Genomic DNA, 20,890 nt, shown 5'->3' on the forward strand with positions numbered 1-20,890 from the left:
GATTCCCTCACTGTCTTTCACCTCATTATACTCAAGGTTTTTGCTCACTTACATTCCAAGATGAGGATTGTAGTTTAGATTTATGTCAAAATTGTGCAAGAACCCATTCACTGAATCCTACCAATGGAACTTGAATCGAAAGGTCTGTCAGATCTCATTTGCCTTTGACAAAATGTAAGAAATAGAGAAAAACAAGCATAAATGTAATAACACCAATTGTCACTAGAAGTTAATGTTAAAATGGTATATTCTTCTCCGACCTACTCCATTGCTGTTTAATGGGGTTTTTTGTTGTAAAGTCAAGAAGGCTCAAAACATTCATCCTGGAGGGAAAAGAGGCAGGTAAAATAAAGAAATATCCTAAGTTGTTTTACAAGTACATTAAGGGTAAAAGGCTAACGAGGGAAAGAGTAGGGTCCATATGGACCACAGTGATAATTTGTGTGTGGAGCTGGAGGACGTAGGTAGGGTTGTAAATGAATACGTTGGGCGGGATTCTCTCAGCCCGGGGCCGGGCCGGAGAATCCCCGTGACCGGCGCGAATCACGCCACGCCGCCCCGACGCTGGTGTGGCTGGCATGGTGCTGGTTGGGTGCCGCTCTACATGGCTGGATCGCCGATTCGCGGCCCGGATGGGCCGAGCGGCCGTCGTAAAAATCCTGAGTCCGGCCGGCGCCGTCCACACCTGCTGTCAGCGGGCGGGAACTCGGTGTGGAAGGGTCGGGGGGTGGTCTGTGTGGAGGGGGGGGGGTCCGACCCCGGGGGGGGCCTCTGATCTGGCCCGCGATCGGGGCCCACTAATCGGCCTCCTTTCCTCCGCGCCGGCCCTTGTAGCCCTGCGCCAGGTTGCGTCGGGGTCGGCGCGTTGAAGGGAGCAACTGTGCATGTGCGCGTTGGCGCCGGAGGCACTGCGCATGCGCCAATCCCGTGGCGCCAAGTTCACGACAGGATCAGCAGCTGGAGCGGCGTGAACCGTTCCAATGCCGTGCTGGCCACCTGTAGCGGCCAGAATTGCTGATCCTGAGGCCCTGTTGACACCGTCGAGAAACGCGACGGCGTTTCATACGGCGTCAACACTTAGCCTCAGGATCACAGAATCCCGCCCATTGTCTCTGTGTTCACTCGTGTGAGGGACTATGTGGGTATATAAATCAGGGAGAAGAACTGTGACAAAATTAAATAAATTAATATATTCAGAGAGGAGGTTCTGAGTGGTTGGCAGACTTATAAGTAGACAAACCTCAAGGCCGTATCAAATGTATCCCAGGCTGTTGAGTGAGGCAAGGGAGGAAATAGCGGGGGCGCAGGCAATCATTTTCAATTCCTCTCTGGCCACAGGAGAGTTGCCAGAGGACTGGAGGATAGCCGGTGTGATACCATTATTCAAGAAGGGAGGAAGGGGTAAACCAGGGATTACAGGCCAGTCAGTCTAACCTCAGTGGTGGGGAAACTATTGGAAGCAATTCTGAGAGACAGAATAAATTTGCATTTGGAGAGGCAGAGATTAATCAAGAACAGTCAACATGATTTTGTTAAAGGCAGGTCATGTCTGACCAACTAGATTGCATTTTTCGAAGAGGTGACCAGGTGTGTAGATGAGGGCAATTCATTTGACACAGTCTATTTGGACTGCAGCAAAGCTTTTGATAAGGTCCCACATGGGAGACTGATAACGAAGCTAAGACCCAATGGGATCCAAGGAAATTTGGAAAATTGGATCCAGAATTGGTTGAGTGGCAGGAAGCAGAGGGTGATGGTCCAGGAGTGTTTTTCTGACTGGAAGCCTGTGTCAGTGGGGCCCTGTAGGGATCAGTGTTGGGGCCCTTACTATTTATGGTTTATATAAATGATTTAGACATGAATGTAGGAGGTTGATCAGTATGTTCGTGGATTGTACGAAAATTGGTGGGGTGGTAAATAGTGAGGACAGCCTTAGATTACAGGAGGATATAGACTGGCTGGTCGAATGGGCTGATCAGTGGCAAATGGAATTCAATGCAGATAAGTGTGACATGATGCAAACAAGGCAAGGTAATACATGATGAATGGCAGGACTCTGGGAAGCACTGAAGATCAGATGGACTTTGGTGTGCATGTACACCAGTCTCTTAAGGTGATGAAGTGGTTAAGAAGGCATATAGTCAAGGCATAGAGTTTAAGAGTAGGGAGGTTGTGCAGGAAACGTTGGTTAGGCCACAGCTAGAGTTCTGGAATCGACATTATCGGAGGGATGTGATAGCACTGGAAAGGGTGCAGAGGAGATTTACCAGGATGGTGCCTGGGAAGGAGAGTTTTAAGAGAGATTGGATAGAGAGGGGCTGTTTTCCTTGGAGCAGAGGAGACCGAGGGGGGACATCATTGAGATGTATAAAATTATGAGAGGCCTCGATGGAGAAGACCGGAAAAAAACTTTTGGCTTGGTTGAGGGATCAATAAGAGGGCATAGATTTAAGGTATGGGGCAGGAGTTTTAGAGGGCATGTGAGGAGAAACCTTTCACCCAGAGTGTGGAGGGAGTCTGGAACTCGCTGCCTGAAGAGTGGTGGAGGCAGAGACCCTCATAATATTTTAAAAGTATTTAGATGTGCACTTGCGATGCCAAGTCATACAAGGGAGTGGGCCAAGTGCTGGAAAACAGGATTAGAATATTCGGTGGTTGTTTTCGATTGGTCCTAATGCGATGGGCTGAGCGACCTTGTCTATGCTGTACACCTCAATGACACTATCTCAGTTCAATCTGGGTTTAAATTCACGCTTTTGCACTTCAGCGGTGGGATTCTCCGCGAACCGGCGGGGCAGGCCACTCCAGCGGCGAGGAGTGCCGCGAACCACTCCGGCGTCGAGCCGCTCCGTAAGGTGCGGAATCCTCCACACCTTCAGGGGCTAGGCTGGCGCAAAATGTTTGGCGCCGCACCAGCTGGCGCGGGAGGGCCTGGCGCCACGCCAACCGGCACCAAAGGGCCTCCGCCGGCCGGTGCGAGTTGGCGCATGCGCAGGAACGCCAGCGTGTGCTGGTGTCATCCCAGCCCATGCGCAGGGGGATTCTTCTCCGGAGCGGCCATGGCGGAGGTTGACAGCGGCCGGTGCGGAGGGAAAGAGTGCCCCCCACGGCACAGGCCCGCCCGCGGATCGGTGGTCCCCGATCGTGGGCCAGGCCACCTTGGGGGCACCCCCCCGGGGCCAGATCCCCCCGCGCCCTCCCGAGGACTCTGCAGGCCGCCCGTGGAGCCAGGTCCCGCCGGTAAGGACCTGTTGTGATTAACGCCGGCGGGACCCGCCAAAAACGGGCGGCCACTCGGCCCATTGCGGGCCGGAGAATCGCCGGGGGGGGCCACTGCCAGCAGCCGCCGACCGTTGCGCCGTGATTCCCGCCCCTGCCAAAACCCCGGCACCGGAGAATTCGGCAGCCAGCGGGGGCGGAATTCACGCCGACCCCCGGCGATTCTCCGACCCGGCGGGGGGGAGTCGGAGAATCCCGCCCCAGATTCCTGACATTTGTACCTCCACGCCTTTTGGCATCTCACTTCTAGGCGCAACTAGGAACCAGTCAGCACCATTGCTAATGCCGGTAGCTAAGGTTAATTTACACAACTGTCACCAAGATGTCAGTTTAGGCAGTATTCAAGATTTGGTCACAAAACCATTGTTGTCACTGATGAAGTATGAATTATTAAGAATTACCGTACCATCTTGAATGCTGATATGTTGTTGTGCTTGCGACTTCAATCTGTTAATCCACTCTGACTTGGCACTTCACTCTCACAGCTTCCTATCTCTGCTGCTCCTCTTCCTATTCTATTATTATTGAGGTAGGGTTATACCCATTTAGACCTTCCGAATGTCGCTTGGAATGCCTGAAACATATTGGCTGTGCTGATGCTGACAAAGTGAAGAAACTTTCTCTCATAAGAGCTAGGAGCAGGAGTAGGCCATCTGGCCCCTCGAGCCTGCTCCGCCATTCAATGAGATCATGGCTGATCTTTTGTGGGCTCAGCTCCACTTTCCAGCCCGAACACCATAACCCTTAATCCCTTTATTCTTCAAAAAACTATCTATCTTTATCTTGAAAACATTTAATGAAGGAGCCTCTACTGCTTCACTGGGCAAGGAATTCCATAATTTGACCGCAGAAATCTCAATATAAGGTGGCTTCAAGCCTGACATGGTGCAAACGCAGGTGGACTGGTCGTTTGCACGGTTGCAGAGCTAAGTTAATAGCAGATCAGTTCCACCAAACGTATCTTGTAAGTAGTGAGAACAAGCAAACAAAAATACCTGCGTTGCAATGCTTCAGAATAAACGGGCATACATACATCAGTTGTGAGGCAATTTTCTCAGGAGAAAATGGCACCATGTTGCTCTTGTGGTACAGTTATGCTGAAATGTTGAATTAAATGGCAGGCTACCATTTTGAAATCTTTGAATTTTGGGGGCTAATCAGAGCGAAAAGTCCAGGAGATGTTGCCATGTTTGAATGCTCGATGTAACAGATGGTAGGCCATTGCCGCCTGCAACCTAAATCTGGAAGTTTTTTCATGTAGTATACGACATCTAAAATGTCATGCAGTTGCCTAACCCCCTCCTGAAGCAAAGCCTGTCATGCTGACTGCCAGCTGTACCGTTGAGTGTTCTGTGCATTCGCTCCTAAAGAAATAAAGAAAACCTTTCGTGAACTGCCAGTATGTGAATACCGATTGTCTAATGCCACCATCTCTCCAATGGATATCTGATGGTTGAATGAGAGATTAAGAATGAGAATCAGGTCAAAAGGGAAAAATACACTCAAATCAAATTTAGAAGAGGCAGGTACTATTGTCTGATAACTTGCTTGAAGTAATTGCGTTCGTTCAAAGGTAAAGCTCTCTGGTTAGAACTCAATAGAATTGCTGAAATGACTTACTGTGTACATTGGACTGAAAACTAATCTCACTCCAGAGCAGATCTCTGCTCTGTAATCTGTGTCCATGAAAGGCTGTTCACTGAGTTATGTCGACATTTTAAACTTTGCTAGCATCTTTCCCAAATGTAGCATAAGTATATGCAGACTCTGGTCCCCCCCACCCCGCAAGGCAAGGGCAGTATCTCTGGGATATTTAGGCATTTGAATGCTTTTAAAGATTTGTTTTATTAAAGTAGTTCGTAACATAATTATGAATATCTTTGATGGTCCAATATTGAAACGGTTTTTAATTGTTCTTAATTAGTCCTTTCTCCTATGTTTTTCTTACAATAGGATTGGTGAAGCTTGGAGTCCACTGTGTAACATGTCAAAAGGTCGCGATAAAGATTGTCAACAGGGAGAAGCTCAGTGAATCGGTGCTAATGAAGGTAATGGCCTACTGGAAGGCTTCAATAAATTTCTCCGCTTTCAGGATGCACCTTAGCAAAATTAATTTTATTCATTATATTAAACAATTAATGGTCATAACCCATACTGTACCTGCAGATGAATCCATAATTATTGTAGTGACATCATTGATTCAAATGCAGTATTAACCTTGTTGGAAAATACACCATGAACTTGTACCTGGTGGGTATAGTGTAATAAACTGTTTTATTTTGAAGTGTTTTTACATTTTGCAGATACTACGTTTTGTATCCAGTGCCTCAGGTTTACTATTAATGGATGGCTTTCTACTCCCAAAAACACAGCACATTGGGAAATTTACACAGGGCAAAATATTTGCAGAACGGAGCTTTGGGAAATTCACATTGTTTAGTCTTCGCACCTAGCATGTGCATGCTGGTAGAATTATTGACAGGGTAAAGCATGCAAGAGGTTTCTTATCATGACAAATAGGCTGACACAGAATTTGTGAAATTAAAACGCAGATGGAAACAGCCCAGTTTATTGTGGATATTTGTGAGGGAGCTCGAAGGAACTCATTAAACCAAGGGAGTTGAGATAACACGGTAAACCTCATAAACAGTTCTGACTGACAGCAGAGCTTCGGATATTGAAAATCTGCTTTATACCTCTTTCCCCCAGTGCTATGCATAGTATGAGGACATTATCAGTGTTTGCTATTGTTTCATTCAGGCTGTGCCACATGACCAATGAATTCTGTATCCATTGTTCTTTAGTGAGTTTCTCTTGTCGTAATTCACAGCTGGAATAAAATACAAGGAGGTGGACACTTTAGAAGCTATGCCACAGTAATGAAAAATAAAAACTTAGCATTGAAGGGACCACTTAAAGTTCAAACGAACATTACTCAGACTTTAGCAGAGTTACGGGGTAGATTAACATAGAACGAAGTAACAAGAACGGTCTAATTGGCTAAGATGATTTTTGATCGGAGTAAGCCTCATCATGTGATTGATGCCGCAGTGTGATCCCCTTACACTCATTAAGCCCGAGAAGCTTACAGCACAGAAGGAGGTCACTTCGCCTGTCACACCTGTGCCGGTGCTAGTTCTTCAGCTGGAGCTATCTACTCTAATCCCATTTTCTGCCTCTTTCCCCAGGGGACATTTCAAAGCTTTATGTTCTAATAGCAGACATCCTTGGCCCTCTTGCCAGTACAATCACACGTACAAGCATCTTCGGTCAGCTAATTGCCAATTCACTACCAATTTTATGCAGTTGAAGATCAGTGCCCTGTGACAGCATTAGATAGTAACAGTTATTTAATTTTACACGACCACATTAAAGTTGAAATAACCAACATTAGCAAATATACAGCTAGACTTATTCTTGCGTTAGGTGGTGTGGAATTGCTGTGAAGGATGATACTGCTTTACATCCTTCTGAGTATTTTTCGATGAATGGGCATTGAAAGCTACGTTTCTTCATGTGGAGCTCAGTTTTGATTTACATTCCTCCTGCTCCTAAATGTTGATGTAAATAATTTGGTTATGCATTAGTTGACAGAAATTGCCCAGGCACATTGATTATGGAATTTATCCCACTATTATCAGAACTCAATAATCAGAAGTGAATGAAGGGGACAAATTCTGAATCTAATTATCTACTGTTAGATATTTGGTTTGTACCGCCGATATCTTTTTGGGTTCATATGCACATACGTTGCAGCCAACATGAAACAAAATGCCAAAGGCATACGAATATTAAAAAGGTGGTAAAAGGAGTACGGCCGATTAGGATTATTCATGGACAGTAGCAACACAGACACAAAATTGGCTGAGCGATAGCCAATTTACTCAGGGCTAGAGGAAGGTTTGTAGTAGAGTTCGCCAATGGTCAGTATTGGGGCCCTTGCTTTTCCTGATATATATTAATGATCTAGACCTTGGTGTGCAGGGGACAATTTCAAGTTTGGGGATGGTACGAAACGAAGACAAGTGGGTGGATTGGGCAGAAAGGTGGCAGATGAAGTTCAATGCGGAGAAGGGTGAGGTGATGCATTTTAGTAGGAAGAACATGGACCAACAATATAAAATAAGGGGTACAATTCTTAAGGGGTGCAGGAGCAAAGGGATCAGGGTGTATATGTGCAAACATCATCAAGTGGAAGGGCAGGTGGCAAGAGCAGTTAATGAAGTATATCGTGTTCTGGGCTTCAATAGAGGAATAGAGTACAAGAACAAGGAGGTTATGCTGAATTTATACAAGATACTAGTTAGATCTCAGCTGAATTATTGTGGACAGTTCTGGGTACTACACGATAGGAAAGGTATCCTGTGTCCTCGGGCAGGCATGGACAAGATGGGCTGAATGGCATCCTTCTGTTCTATGATTCTATGATATGAATGTATTGGAGAGAGTGCTGAAGAGGTTGACAAGAATGCTTCCGGGGATAAGAAACTGCAGTTATGAGGATAGATTGGAGAGGCTGGGACTGTTCTCCTTGGAGAGAAGAAGGCTTAGAGGAGAGTTGGACAGAGTGGATAGGGAGAAACTGTTCCTGCTCGTAAAAGGATCAGGAATGAGTGGGCACAGATTTAAAGCAAAAGAGGCAAAAGTGATGTGAAAGAAAGCATTTTCATAAATTGAGTCGTCCAGGTCTGGAAAGCGCTGCCTGGAAATGTGATGGAGGCAGGTTCAATTCAGGCATTCAAGAGGAAATTAGATGATTATTTGCATAGAAACAATGTGAAGGGATACTGGGAAAAGTCAGGGGTATAGCACTAAGTCATAGAACATAGAAAAATACAGCACAGAACAGGCCCTTCGGCCCACGATGTTGTGCCGAACCTTTGTCCTAGATTAATCATAGATTATCATTGAATTTACAGTGCAGAAGGAGGCCATTCGGCCCATTGAGTCTGCACCGGCTCTTGGAAAGAGCACCCTACCCAAAGTCAACACCTCCACCCAACACTAAGGACAATTTTGGACACTAAGGGCAATTTATCATGGCCAATCCACCTAACCTGCACATCTTTGGACTGTGGGAGGAAACCGGAGCACCCGGAGGAAACCACGCAGACACGGGGAGGATGTGCAGACTCCGCACAGATGGTGACCCAAGCCGGAATCGAACCTGGGACCCTGGAGCTGTGAAGCAATTGTGCTATCCACAATGCTACCGTGCTGCCCTTAAGAACAAATAAATCTACACTATATCATTTTACCGTAATCCATGTACCTATCTAATAGCTGCTTGAAGGTCCCTAATGTTTCCGACTCAACTACTTCCACAGGCAGTGCATTCCATGCCCCCACTACTCTCTGGGTAAAGAACCTACCTCTGACATCCCCCCTATATCTTCCACCATTCACCTTAAGTCATAATACACATTTGGAGAACTGGTGCCAACACGATGGACTGAATGGCCGCCTTCTACACTGTAACAATTCGGTGATTCTGGGGAAAGGTGTTTGAATGTTTTGTGCATTTATGGGGCTTAGAATTTGATTATTCTGAGTGCATATAACCGAATCATGAGTATACCTCACATTGCCATTATATTTCACTCCCTCTCCCAGGTCCATTTTGGAACAAAAAATGTGTGGAAATATTACCAAAATGTGAACCATTTACAAAGAAAACACAATTAGCCGATTGAGGCACACGGAGGGGTGGAAGTAACATTCCTGCGAGAAAAAATGGAGATCTTTTTGCAGCCTCTGCTGCCACCTCCTCCAGCCCTGTACTCCCTGCTCTTTGAACTGTCCATTCCTCTGATTCTGTCCTATGACTCTGTGCATTCTCCCTTTCACCCTGCGGAAGTTAGATGTGCCTTCAGCTGTTCAGACTGCATGATTGGGATTTGCCTCCGAAAACCCTCCACTTCGTCCCTGCATTCTCATTTAAAACCCACCCTTATTATATCCTACTCTGACTCTGTATCCATGTTTGTCTAATGCCTCCACGAAGCAGGTTTTTATTTAGATTAACAGAGCTACAGCTTTATATCATAATCCTCGTTTTAGGCATTGGGAATTTGAATTGCTGTGGAAAAACCGGTTGCCACAGATTTTTCATTGACTAAAGTCCTTCTCCTTTCACTGGCCAGCTCTGGTCACTGATCATTTCATACATCCTCCTTAGTTTCCCATGAGCAGCCGTCTACCTACTTACATCACTTTTGTTTCACTCCTTCAAACTCCTTCAACCCAACCCCCCTGCTCCAGCGTTGGAAAATGTCAGGACCCTGATCATGATTCTGGCAACCTACTGGGACATTATCCAGTGTTCCTAAAGCTGTGAAGGGATAGGATGACAGGTGGGTGGGTAACAGGGCAGGGTGGCAAGTGGGTGGGTAATGGGGCAGGGTGGTGTGTGGGTGGATGAGGGGATAGCGTGGGTCGGGGAAGTCGGTGGTGGTGGGGTAAATTGGCGGTTGGGGGGACTGCGGGTAATCGGAGGGTCGGGGGCAAGTCCGAGGATCGGGGTCAGGATGGGGTAACTTGATCGGGGGGTGGTATCCAGTGGGGATTTGGGGGCAGTAGTATAGTTACCCAGGAATTAGAACTGGTTTTAATCCTTCTAACCTTTCCTGGGTAAGTGTTCAGGTAAGTGAGTCGGAACCATCCAAAATCGCTGACTCTAACTCAGAGTTGGAGACTTTTTCGGAAGGTTCCAGGTACAGGCCTATTGCTCATCAGATGTCCAAACTTCTCCCTCCATTCCTGCATGGGGCTTCTGAGGGGTGCTTGGATACCCCTTAGTGCTTCTTGGGGGGTGGGTGGGTAACTTCCAAGGTACGAGCATTAAAAAAATTCATTGACATCATATGGGTGATGCTGGCTAAGCTAACATTCATTGCCCATTCTGTAAATAGCCATTAAAAAATGGCCAATCTGGGGATCTGACGTTCTGGGTGAAGGGAGTGTAAAATCCATTGTGTTGTAAACCTGGTTTAAAAGCTGCTCAGGGGATCTACCGGATGCCAAAGTACTTGGTAAAGCCACTGAACTGATTTAAATGTTTACAGAGAAGGGATTCCAACCTCCCTGGAGCTGTGAAGCAACTGTGCTAACTACTGTGCTACCGTGCTGCCCGTGCAATGGGAAGAGGATGACCAGGGAAAGAGTAGGGCCCATTCGGGACCAAGGAGGCAATCTATGGATGGAGCTAGAGGACATTGATAGGGTGTTGAATGAATATCACACATCTGACTTCCCCCAAAAGAATGAGGAGGGAGGTATAGCATTCAGGGAGAGAGACTGTAAGGTCTTGAGTAAATTGACGTATGGAGCGACAAGGTATTGGAGGTGTTGGCAGGCTTAAAAGTGGACAAGTATCCAGGTCCAGATGAAATGTGACCCAGGCTGATGTGGGGGGTGAGTGAGGAGATTGCAGGGGCTCTTGACCCAAAGTTTTAATTTCTCTCTGGCCAAGGGCCAGTCAGAGGACTGGAGAACAGCTAATTTTGTTCCACTATTTAAGAAGGGTTGTAAAGATAAACCAGGGAATTACAGACCAGTGAGTCTCACGTCAGTGGTAGGGAAATTATTGGAGAAAATCCTGTAGGAGAGAATCCAACTCTACTTGGAGAGGCAAGGTTTGATCAGGAATAGCTTAGTCAGAGGGAGGAAAGGGCTAATAAATTTGATCGACTTTTTTGAGGAGGTGACCAGGTGTGTGGATGAGGGAAGTGCAGTTGATGTAATTTATATGGATTTCAGCAAAGCCTTTGACAAAGCCCCACTATAAAGAAGGCAAATGCACATGGATACAGGGTAACTTGATAAGGTGGATTCATAATTGGCTTAGTTATAGGAGACAGAGGGTGATGATAAATGGCTGCTTTAGTGACTGGAAGCCACTGTCCATTGGTGTACCACAGGGATCTGTGCTGGGTTCCCGATTATTCTTCATTTATATAAACAACATAGATGACTATATGGGGGGTAGGATCAGTAAGTTTGCAGATGACGCAAAGATTGGCCGGGTGGTTAACAGTGAGGTTGAGTGTCTTGTATTGCAGGAAGATGGGATGGTCAAATGGGCAGAAATGTGGCAGATGGAATTTAACCCTGAAACGTGTGAGATGATACTCTTTGGAAGGAGTAAGTTGACAAGTTAGTATTTCAATGTATGGCCTGACACTGGGAAGTTCTGAGGAATAAAGGGACCTTTGGGTGTTTGCCCATAGATCTCTGAAGGTGGGAGGGCAGGTTAATATGGTGGTGAAAAAGGCATATGGGACACTTGCCTTTATCAATCAAGGCATAGATTACAAAAGCAGGGAGGTCATGTACAGAACCTTGGTGAGGCCAGAGCTGGAGTACTGTGTACAGTTCAGGTCGACACATTATAGGAAGGATGTGATTGCACTGGAGGGGGTGCAGAGGTGATTCACGAGGATGTTGCCTGGGATGGAATATTTAAGTTATGAAGCGAAGTTGGATAGGCTCCAGTTTTCGCTGGAGCAGAGAAGACTGAGGGGGTGACCTGAACGACGTGTACAAGATTATGCGGGGCACAGACAGGGTGAATAGGGAGCAACTGTTCCCCTTAGTTGAAGAGTCAGTCACGAGGGGACACAGTTTCAAGGTGCGGGGCAGGAAGTTTTGGGAGGATTTGAGGAAAGTCTTGCTACCCAGAGAGTGGTGATGGTCTGGAATGCACTGCCTGGGAGGGTGGTAGCGGCGGGTTGCCTCACATCCTTTAAAAAGTACCTGGATGAGCACTGACGTATCTTTTGTTTTATAAATTTGGAGTACCCAATTCATTTTTTCCAATTAAGGGGCAATTTAGCGTGGCCAATCCACCGACCCTGCACATCTTTAGGTTGTGGGGGTGAAACCCACACAAACACTGGGAGAATGTGCAAACTCCACACGGACAGTGGCACAGAGCCGAGATTGAACCTGGGACCTTGGCACCGTGAGGCAGCAGTACTAACCACTGTGCCACTGAGCTGCCCCACTTGATGTATGTTAACATTCAAGGCAAGGGGCCAAGGGCTGGCAAATGGGATTTGGTAGGTAGGCCGGTGTTTTTTCAAGTGTTGGTGCAGATCCAATGGACGGGAGGATCTCCTCTGCACTGTATTCTTTTTCTGCGAGTTTTCTTTCTGTGATTCTGATTCACTGGTGTTTGATGTTTATACATAGTTGAAGTGGAACAGGCAGCAGACGTGTAGATCAAGAAGCATGTGTGTATAGTTGATCCCATGCTACTTGTAATTGTAAACTGAGCATTGTGAACCAATGGAAAAGTAATTTAATAATCTCACTTTGATAATTTCCCCTCCCCGTGCAACGTGTCTCTAATTCTGTGCAAATTTCACCGGTTTCAAGCCACAGACATGGAATTAAATTTTCATGTCATGATTATTTAAAGTGATTGTGAGTTTTCCAATATGCAGCTGGGTATGGCTAGTGAGAAGAGGTATATGATGTTCATGGCACTGCCCATTTGAAAAGCTGCATTGGTACCAAACATTATACAGCCTGTACTGCTCAGAATATCTTTGCAAACACTCCTATTATTGGAGAGAGAACTGGCTCGGTCACAGAAGGCAAAGGGTAGCAGTAGAAGGCTGTTTTTCTGAATAGAAGGTTGTGACTAGTGGTGTTCCACTGGGATCGGTGCTGGGGCCTCTGTTGTTTGTGGTGTACATAAACGATTTGGAGGGAAATGTAGCTGGTCTGATTAGTAAGTTTGCGGATGGCACCAAGGTTGGTGGAGTGGCAGATAGTGTTGAGGATTGTCAGAAGGTACAGCAGGACATAGATAGGTCGGAGACTTGGGCAGAGAAATGGCAAATGGAATTGAATCCGGACAAATGTGAGCTAATGTACTTTGGTAGGTCGAACATAGAGGGGAAATATGCTGTAAATGGCTCTTAGGAATATAGAAAGTCAGAGAGATCGGGGCGTGCAAGTCCACAGATCGTTGAAGGTGGCAACACAAGTGGACAAGGTAATCAAGAAAGCATACGGAATGTTTGCCTTCATTGGACGGGGCATCGAGTATAAAAACTGGCAAGTCATGCTGCAGTTGGATAGAAGCTTGGTAAGGCCGGACTTGGAATATTGCGCATAATTCTGGTCACCACACTACCAGAAGGATGTGGAGGCTTTGGAGAGGGTGCAGAGGAGGTTTACCAGGATGTTGCCTGGTCTGGAGGGTGTTAGCTATGTGGAGAGGCTGAGTTGACTCGCACTGTTTTCATTAGAAAGACGGAGGTTGAGGGGTGACCTGATAGAGGTCTACAAGATTATGAGGGGCATGGATAGAGTGGATGGGTCAGTCACTAGGGGCATAGGTTTTAGGGCCGTGGGGCAAAGTTTAGAGGAGATGTGTGAGGCAGGTTTTTTATGCAGAGGGTGGTGAGTACCTGGAATGCGTTGCCAGGGGAGGTTGTGGAAGCAGATACATTAATGGCATTCAAAAGGCATCTTGACAAATACATGGATAGGATGGGTATCGAGGGATACGGCACAAGGAAGTGCTGAGGGTTTTGGCAAAGGTTGGTATCATGACCGGTACAGGCTTGGAGGGGCGAAGGGCCTGTTCCTGTGCTGTACTGTTCTTTGTTCTTATTATATTGAGGTAATAACCAATCAAAGCCACAGCCAGCTCAGTGTGACAATGCCAGGCGCTCCGACATGTTAACCAGTCAATCCTCCTGTTTGGCTCTCGTTGGCACAGTGAACAGTTCTTGATTCCGTGTTATCTGTGTAGTGGTTGAGGCAGTGTACTATCTGTCGGATCCTGTAATATTCTCAGGCAGTGTAATCAAAAGAGAAAAATGTAAATTTTATGCTGAGTACCTACAGTTCCAAATTTCTCATTCTGCTGTCATCAGCAGCAAAGTGAAAAGTCAACATTCGATTGCAGCATTTGCACATTTGGAACCATAACTTTGATTGGACAATATCTTGTGTTCAGCAAAAAAAAAAGTGAAGTTTTCTTGGAGTATAATGTCTGGCACAATAATAGAATATGCACATTTATCCCTTCCTTTCGAAACTTGGAATTGCTATGAACTTGGCTCAATGCTCATGTGTTGCTCTAAGTATTGGATCTTGAATGCACAACTGAGACAGAGCTGTCAAAGTGGTTTCCAAGGGCGGCACGGTGGCGCAGTGGTTAGCACTGCAGCCTCACGGCGCCGATGTCCCAGGCTCGATCCCGGCTCCGGGTCACTGTCCTTGTGGAATTTCCACATTCTTCCCGTGTCTGCCTGGGTTTCGCCCCCACAACCCAAAGAGGTGCAGGCTAGGTGGATTGACCACGCTAAATTGCCCCTTAATTGCAAATAATTAATTGGGTACTCTAAATTTATTTTTAAAGAAGTGGTTTCCAAAAGGGAAGGGGTAACTTTGAAGTGGGGAAAGTCAGGGAGTGATGCCAACGGGATTGCTCTTTGAAAGAGCTGGCACCTGGCGTAATGGGCCAAAAGCTGAATTCTGTTTTGCATTATTCCCTGAAAGACTCAAAGGTGTGTTGGAGAGCGAGAATTGACTTTATAGCAATTTACATATGTAACTCTGTGTGAAGGTTGATGTGGAAATAAAACTTACTGATGCCAGGCCACCACTTGCCAGTTGAACAGTGTCCCTTGTGCTAAAGAATCTAGCAAGGATGTCACTGCAATACCCGAGGATCTCTGCTTATAGGAGAAGACCACTCTTGATTTTGATAATTTATTGATTTACTCCCTCAATCAGGGGACACTAGCACCAACAACTTGGCCTACCATCACCCTCCATCAAATGGTCCTGAGGAAGGGTGGGGGTGGTAAGGTTCAAGGGTTGGGATTCAAGATCTTGCCACCCTGCTAACATGTACGTGTCGCGGTCAAGAAATGTGGCCAGCGGCATCCTCAGGAGAGAAGGAAAGTCAAAATTGTGGTGTGGATGTAGTGGTAGGCCCCATTTTCCAGCCTTTTTCGGAGGTATCGCACCCAATTCAGGCAGGGGACAGGACAGTGATAAGATGACAATACTTCTAGACATTCGAGAAGGCTATATCAAAACCATCAAACCATTTATCAAGTATGTACATCGCCCATTTTTCATTGTAAGCATAATACCGTACAGTTGTCTACATTTAAACTTCAGCTGTTTTGTTCAGTCCAATCACATATTTTGTTCATGTTGATTCTCTAGGTTATCTGCAGATCTGAAATTCTACTTTGAGAACGCCTGCAAGAATTCTGTCCTATTTCACTTATCCTGCTCGATGTTACAGACAAACATTCTCCCCAAATTAAGATGCGTAGAAACATAGAAATTAGGAGCAGGAATTGGCCATTTGGCCCTTCGAGGCTGCTCTGCCATTGATTTCTGATCATGGCTGATCATCCAACTCAATAACCTGTTTCCACTTTCCCCCCATACCCTTTGATCCCTTTAGCCCCAAGAGCTATATCTAATTCCTTCTTGAAAACATACAATATTTGGCCTCAACTGCTTTCTGCCCTCCAAGCCTGCGCCGACCATGCTGTCCGTCTGAACTAAAATCTTCTACACTTCCGGGGTCCGTAACCCTCTATTCCCATCCTATTCATGTATTTGTCAAGATGCCCCTTAAACGTCACTATAGTCCCTGCTTCCACCACCTCCTCCGGTAGCGAGTTCCAGTCACCCACTAGCCTCTGTGTAAAAAAATTGCCTCGTACATCTCCTCTAAACTTGCCCCTCTCACCTTAAACCTATGCCCCCTAGTAAGTGACCCCTCTACGCTGGGAAAAAGTCTCTGACTCTCCACTCTGTCTATGCCCCTCATAATTTTGTAGACCTCTATCAGGTCTCCCCTCAACCTCCTTCGTTCCAGTGCGAACAAATCGAGTTTATTCAACCTCTCATCAGAGCTAATGCCTTCCATACCAGGCAACGTCCTGGTAAATCTCTTCTGCACCCTCTCTAAAGCCTCCACATCCTTCTGGTAGTGTGGCGACCAGAATTGAACACTATACTCCAAGTGTGGCCTAACTAAGGTTCTATACAGCTGCAACATGACTTGCCAATTTTTATACTCAATGATCCGGCCAATGAAGGCAAACATGCCGTATGTCTTCTTGACGACCTTCTCCACCTGTCATTGACCTGTGGACCTGGACACCTAGATCTCTCTGACTGTCAATACTCTTGAGGGTTCTACCATTCACTGTATATTCCCTCCCTGCATTAGACCTTCCAAAATGCACTACCTCACATTTGTCCGGATTAAACTCCATCTGCCATCTCTCCGCCTAAGTCTCCAAACGATCTAAATCCTGCTGTATCCTCAGACAGTCCTCATCGCTATCCGCAATTCCACCAACCTTTGTGTCGTCCGTATCTCTTCCGTCAATTTAAACATTCACTCCCTCTCTCACCAGCCCACACAGCGGCAGAAGTCTATATCATATAGGAGGTGCACTGCAGCAAATTGTGTTTGACAGTTGAGCTGACTCCATGGTCTACTGTGTAAACTAACGGCAAACCTAGATCTTTCCACATTTGAGATTTTAATCCAGAGTATTTCTATCTGCAGTTTATCCTGTCCCTCGACCTCATGCACCTCTCGGCTGTCCCTGAGATACAGTGCTATGTCACCTCCTTTTCTGCTCCTTGTCTTTCTGAACACTCTGGGCGAGATTCTTCGCTCCCGTTCCGGTTTGGAGAATCGCCTGGGTCGCCAAATTTTCCCGCCATGCCGGTCCGAAGCCCTCCCGCGATTCACGGAAGTGGCCAGATCGGCACAAGTGCGTTTTGCACGGCGCGGTCCAGTGAATCGCCTGAGACAGCCAAAATGGCGATTCACCGGTACCCCCGCGATTCTCAGTGCCGGATGGGCCGAGCGGCCTGCCCAAAACGGTGGGTTCCCCCGGCGCCGTCCACACCTGGTCGCTGCTGGCGGGAACAGCGCGGGAACGCTGGGGGGGTGGCCTGCGGTGGGGGTGGGGGGGATCCTGCACCGGAGGGGGGGGCCTCAAATGGGGTCTGGTCCGCGATCGGTGCCCACCGATCGTCGGGCCGGCCTCTCTGAAGGAGGACCTCCTTTCTTCCGCAGCCCCGCAAGATCCGTCTGACATCTTCTTGCGGGGCGGACTCGGAGAGGACGGCAACCACGCATGCGCGGGTGACGCCAGTTACGCGGCGCCGGCCGCGTCATGTATGCGGCGCCGCCTTTACGCGCCGCTCCTAGCCCATTATCGGGCCCTGAATCGGTCGGGATAGGGGCCGTTTCGCGCCGTCGTGAACCTCGACGGCGTTCACGACGGCGCAAACACTCTGCCTCCATTTCAGAGAATCCCACCCCCTGTATTTTGGGATATTAAATTAATTTCAATCATCAGGATGTAGTCACTTTTCTGATCATTCCCTTTAGTTCTGATCAACGGGATTTTCTGCCTTAGTGGTGCTGTATTATAGACATTGGGGGAATTTGACCTATTACCCTGTAGTTAACTAAATCAGATTGATTTGGTCCTGCCCCATTCAAAGAAAATAGCATGTATGAGTATCTCTGATGAGAAATGGAAGGGTGGCACGGTAGCACAGTGGTTAACACAGTTGCTTCACAGCTCCAGGGTCCCAGGTTCGATTCCCGGCTGGGTCACTGTGCGGAGTCTGTACATTCTCCCCGTGTCTGCGTGGGTTTCCTCCGGGCGCTCCAGTTTCCTCCCACTAGTCCGGAAAGACGTCTGAGTGTGGCGACGAGGGGATTTTCATAGTAACATCATTGCAGTGTCAATTAAAGCCTACTTGTGACAATAAAGATTATTATAATTATGTGTATAATTAAAACGTGAAAATTTCCAGTTTTGACCAGTGACGTGTGAAATGTTTTCAGTGTAATAATTCCTCAGGGTGTCTTTTTAAAAATAATACTGTACCCAGAATACCCTAGTGTATGTATGTATCCTCGCAAGGGATTGTGTGTACAAGCAGAACACTTTTGTCATTCCTATGGTTGTTATTAATCACAGTGCTGGTTATTAGACAGCCGCTTAATTATTGTAGTTTTATCGCAAAACTAATCAGATAGTGGTGGGGTGGAATTTTCCCAATATTTGCCAGAGTGTCAGGCTCTGTTTGAAAACTGGCGTGTGTCTCTCGAAACACAGTCAGATTTTCCGGCACTCCGACCATCTGCACAGAGAATCTGGGGGTGTGGTTTACGCCATCACTCTGGCGGGGCAGTGCCCCGCGGCAAGGCTGACTCCACAGAGATCGGGTCGCAATCTTGCGTTTAAAATAGGTTTCCCCCAACCCCGCGGACATGGAGGACCACCCCAACACGCTTCAGGGTGACCCCTCCCCTAAACATAGAGGTATCGGGGTGCAACTCTCCCTCTTTCCCCCCATCACAGAAGTATCGGGGGATACACTCCCCCACCCCCCTCTCCATGCTGTCATCAGGGCTCCACCATCTTCCCCCCTCTTCCCCTCCCCCCCACCACTACACAAAAGGGAACCCCCAATGGAGGAGGGGGTTAACCCCTGGCAGTGCCCATTTGGCATTCCCCACTTCAGTGCCCACTCGGCATTGACCCGGCCCTGACAGGGGACACTGCCAGTGTGCCAAGGGAAAATGCCCAGCCTTGGCCCTCAACCCTCCAGGCACCTCCGCACTCCCGGTGTGGTCAGCGCGACTGTTCTTTGCTTTGAATTTCAGGCAGGGTCCTCCCTTTGCAGGGCTGGAACTGTTCCCTCCGAGTCTCCTTGTCTCCCAAACAGACTGAGGGACTGCTCCCAAAATCTGTGTCAATAAATATGGCTGACTGCAATCGGCTTTGTGTCATGTGACCATGGTATCTGTTTAACATAGTCCACAGTCTCAGTCATTTGCATCTCCTTCTCACAAATGTGGTGTTTCTCCCCCCTCCAAGTGATCTATATTTGCATTACTCGAGCACTCACATGATATGGTGTATTCTGAGAATATGGTTGTAAATCTTTGAGACGCAGTTGTTTTTATGATGTGGCAGCGCTTTGAGAAATGCCCTCCCATTCATTTCACTCTATGGCTTGGAAGAAATTAGCTTGTGTGTGTGTTATTTTGTTTTAGTTTGCTATTTTTCCAGCACCACCAGCTTCCATGCATCATCTCCTACTGCCTGCGAGGCAGAACCCCATTAGCGGAAGCAGCCTTTGCCTTAACAAGCTTCAGTAACCTTGCTTTGGTACCGTGCGTCTCGTTTGTAGTTACCTGTGTCAATACCCACAGGCACGTGCAAAATAACTGATGAAGAGATAGCTAGACATAGCACTTCTGTTCATTAGCACGTAATGAATAGCTCGGCAATCAGGCTGTGACAGTGTGTCACAAATGATACCTGACCTGTAGAGTGACTGATCATGCCTATCTATAACCACCAGAGATTAAGACAAATGATTCGCTCTCTGCGTAAGGTCACAAAGCAGTTCAAAGGCTTTTGGTACCATGGACAGATAAAACATGCTGCTGTAGCTTATAAATGCTGTAGCTGCAAAAGGAGATCAAAGGCAGGCAGTTCTGAGATGAGTAACTCACTTCCTGATTCCCCGAAGCCTGTCCAGCTTCTGTAAGGCACATTAAGTCAGGAGGGTGAAGGAATATTCCACACTTAATCTAGACGAGTGCAGCTCCAACAACATCATGGAACTCAACACTATTCAGAACCACGCAGTCCGTTTGATCAGCATTCCATCCATCAACTTAAACATTCAGCCCCTTTACCACTGAGGCACAATGGCAGCCCAGTGCACTATGTACAAGTTGCAATGCGTCAATTTGCCTTCGACAGTACCTTTTAAACCTGCAAATGCTGTCACCAAGAAGGACAAGGGCAGACGATGCATGGGAACCCACCTTATGCAAGTTCCCCTCCTAGCCACACGCCATTCTGTCTTCAAGGTCGCTGGTTCAACATCCTGGAACCCCCTTCCTAACAGCACTCTGGATGTACCTGCACCAGATGCATGGCAGCACTTTAAGGAGTTATCTGTAAGATGTAGGAGCAGAAGTAGGCCATTCGGCCCATCACGTCTGCTCTGCCATTCAATGAGATCATGGCTGATCTGATATGATAATCCTCAACTCGATTTTCCTGCCTCTGTTGCTAACTTTTGGTTGGCTCTTAAATCGTAATTTGCTCTGTTTGTTTAACCTTTGCCCTAGAGTCGCCAGGTATCTTTATGATACCGCCACGAGGTTCAAGTTCAAGTAATGATAAATAACTCAACACACCAATTAGTAAGATTCAAATCAAAGCACATTTATTATACACAGTAAATCACTTCTCATGCATAAACTCTACTTTCTAGGCTATTCCTATCACTAAAAGGCCTATACTTAGCTTCGGACTGGCCCACCAGGTCAGGGGAACAAATGGCCTTTCGTTCAGGTCCTGAGTCTGCAGGATTCAAAAGCTGGTATGGACTGGTAGCTAGGAGCGCCTATCTCGTAGCGAGCATTGACTTGAGAGTTACTTGGTTGGAGGCAGCGAGGCAGGTCACTGTCAAGGGTTGGTTCAAGTTGCTGAGTGACCCTGCCAAAAAAGGACGATTTGAACTTGGGGGCTTTACTTTATAATCCCCAGGGGCTTCCCGC

The 20,890-nt window shown here is 47.1% G+C and overlaps 1 protein-coding gene across 8 annotated transcripts in view; it reads left to right on the top strand.

Annotated features, from left to right (window-relative positions):
* The window catches only part of LOC140384654 (serine/threonine-protein kinase BRSK2-like), a 1,379,643-nt gene that overhangs the window by 477,912 nt on the left and 880,841 nt on the right, over positions 1 to 20,890 (top strand). For all 8 annotated transcript variants that reach the window (XM_072466558.1, XM_072466560.1, XM_072466561.1 and 5 more), the window contains exon 2: positions 5,233 to 5,327. In XM_072466558.1, the coding sequence (XP_072322659.1) occupies positions 5,233 to 5,327 (95 nt within the window). The remainder of the gene's footprint in view (positions 1 to 5,232; positions 5,328 to 20,890) is intronic.

Source organism: Scyliorhinus torazame, chromosome 10, assembly GCF_047496885.1.
Source record: "Scyliorhinus torazame isolate Kashiwa2021f chromosome 10, sScyTor2.1, whole genome shotgun sequence".
Taxonomy (NCBI): domain Eukaryota; kingdom Metazoa; phylum Chordata; class Chondrichthyes; order Carcharhiniformes; family Scyliorhinidae; genus Scyliorhinus; species Scyliorhinus torazame.